The sequence below is a fragment of the Oxyura jamaicensis genome, chromosome 10 (assembly GCF_011077185.1).
Source record: "Oxyura jamaicensis isolate SHBP4307 breed ruddy duck chromosome 10, BPBGC_Ojam_1.0, whole genome shotgun sequence".
NCBI classification, from domain to species: Eukaryota; Metazoa; Chordata; class Aves; order Anseriformes; family Anatidae; genus Oxyura; species Oxyura jamaicensis.
Window position 1 is genome coordinate 13,910,499 of NC_048902.1, and position 1,765 is coordinate 13,912,263.

A 1,765-nucleotide genomic window follows, 5' to 3' on the forward strand; every position below is an offset into this window, starting at 1 on the left:
CGGTGTGGGTGACCCGGCTATGGGGTGACCCGGCTATGGGGTGACCCGGCTATAGGGTGACCCGGCTATAGGGTGACCCGGCTATAGGGTGACCTGGCTATGGCATGTCCTGGGTGTAGGGTGACTTGGCTATGGGGTGACCGGGTTTAGGGTGACCTAAGTATAGGGCACCCCAGGTATAGGGCACCCCAGGTGTGGGGCGACCCAGATATAGGAAGGTCCAGATATAGGGTGATGTGGGTATAAGGGCACCGCAGGTATAGGGTGTCCCAGGCATAAGGCTTCCTGGCTACAGGGTGATCCAGATATAGGGTGACCCAGGTATAGGGCACCCTGGCTATAGGGCACCCTGGCTATAGGGCACCCTGGTTATAGGGTGCCCCGGCTATTGGGCATCCTGGCTATAGAATGCCTTGGGTATAAGGTGCCTCAAGTATAGGGTGTGCCAGGTATAGGGTGATCCAGTTATAGGGTGGCCCACGGATGAGGTGCTCCTGGCCATAGGGTGTCCCAGCTATAGGATGGTGTGCTGTAGGTATGGGGCACCTTGGCTACGGGGTGTGCCATACATAAGGTGCTCCGGCTGTAGGATGTCCCAGCTGTAGGACATCCCGGCTATAGGACGTCCCGGCTATAGGACATCCCAGCTGTAGGATGTCCATCCCCGGCCGGGGCACAGCAGCAGTGGTACGTGGGGTTTCAGACCGTCCCCTCGTCGCTTCGCTCCGGAGGCTCACGGAAGCGACGTCTGAGGTGATCAGAAGTGAGAAGCGTCGGGCACGGCCCCGGCCGTGTCCCCTTGCGCCTCGCCGCAGCGGCCGTGCGCCCTAGGGCAGACTGTGACTTGTTGTGGGATGAGCCATACAACAACAAAATCACTAGTCTTCCACAGGGGGCCAGGCACCGCGCCTGTCCTCGTCCTGCGGGACCCGCGCTGGCTTCTCCGTAACACAGGGACGCAGGACACGGGTCCCCCCTCCGTCCTTCCACCGCTGCGCCCCGGGAGCTTGCTCTGCCTGGTCAGGAGGAGATTCAAGTCACCCTACAATCCTTCCCCGGTGCCAGAGCAGTGGGAGCCCAGCGGCTGGACCCGGCTGTTTTCCCGGCTGGGGTTCCGGCACCTGGACCCTCAGGGCTGGGCGGTGGAGGTGGCTGGTGGCACCTCCCCTGGGACATGGCTGCAGCCCCCAGGGGTCCGCTCGGCCTCATGAAGCCACCTCTGGACCCCACCTCTGCTCTGGCAGCTTCATTCCCAAATCCCACATTTCTCTATCCCAGGTGTGAGGAGGGAAGTGGAAAAAAGCCGAAATGGCTTTAAAGGGGTCCACGTGAGGGCTGCGAGCCCCTCCGGTCCTGCTAAGCTCCAAGCTCGGGGTCACCGGCAGGCACTCAGCACATCTCGAGGCACAGAAGGGGGCTGCTTCTGCGGGGAGGGGAGAAACAACTGGCACCGAGGGGAAAGAGGTGCAAAAAAGACCGGTGAATATGGGGGTAACGCTGCCCGTGCCTGCTTCACGCAAAGCTCTCCGTCCCCCCAAGAAATCCTCTACGATTTATTTTCAACGTGTGGCTCTGCAGGGTATCCATCGGTGGCTGCAGGCTTGTGGACGTGTCCGTCCTCTGCCCCATCCCGTCCCCAGCCCTTCCCCTGCCCTCCCGTGGTGCTGCAGGCTGGAGGAGCTCAGACAAGGGACGTTCGGGAAGGGAGAGGAGCCCGCGCCAAGTCCCCGCGCCGTGAGGCGGCGGTGGCCAATTAGGGCGATCA

General features: G+C 62.0%; 1 protein-coding gene across 1 annotated transcript in view; it reads right to left on the reverse strand.

Annotated features, from left to right (window-relative positions):
- The window catches only part of AEN (apoptosis enhancing nuclease), a 3,789-nt gene extending 2,980 nt beyond the window's left edge, over positions 1-809 (reverse strand). The window contains exon 1 of the mRNA XM_035336255.1: positions 547-809. Coding sequence (XP_035192146.1) covers positions 547-610 — 64 coding nt within the window. The 5' untranslated portion in view covers positions 611-809. The remainder of the gene's footprint in view (positions 1-546) is intronic.
- Positions 810-1,765: the final 956 nt, after the last annotated feature.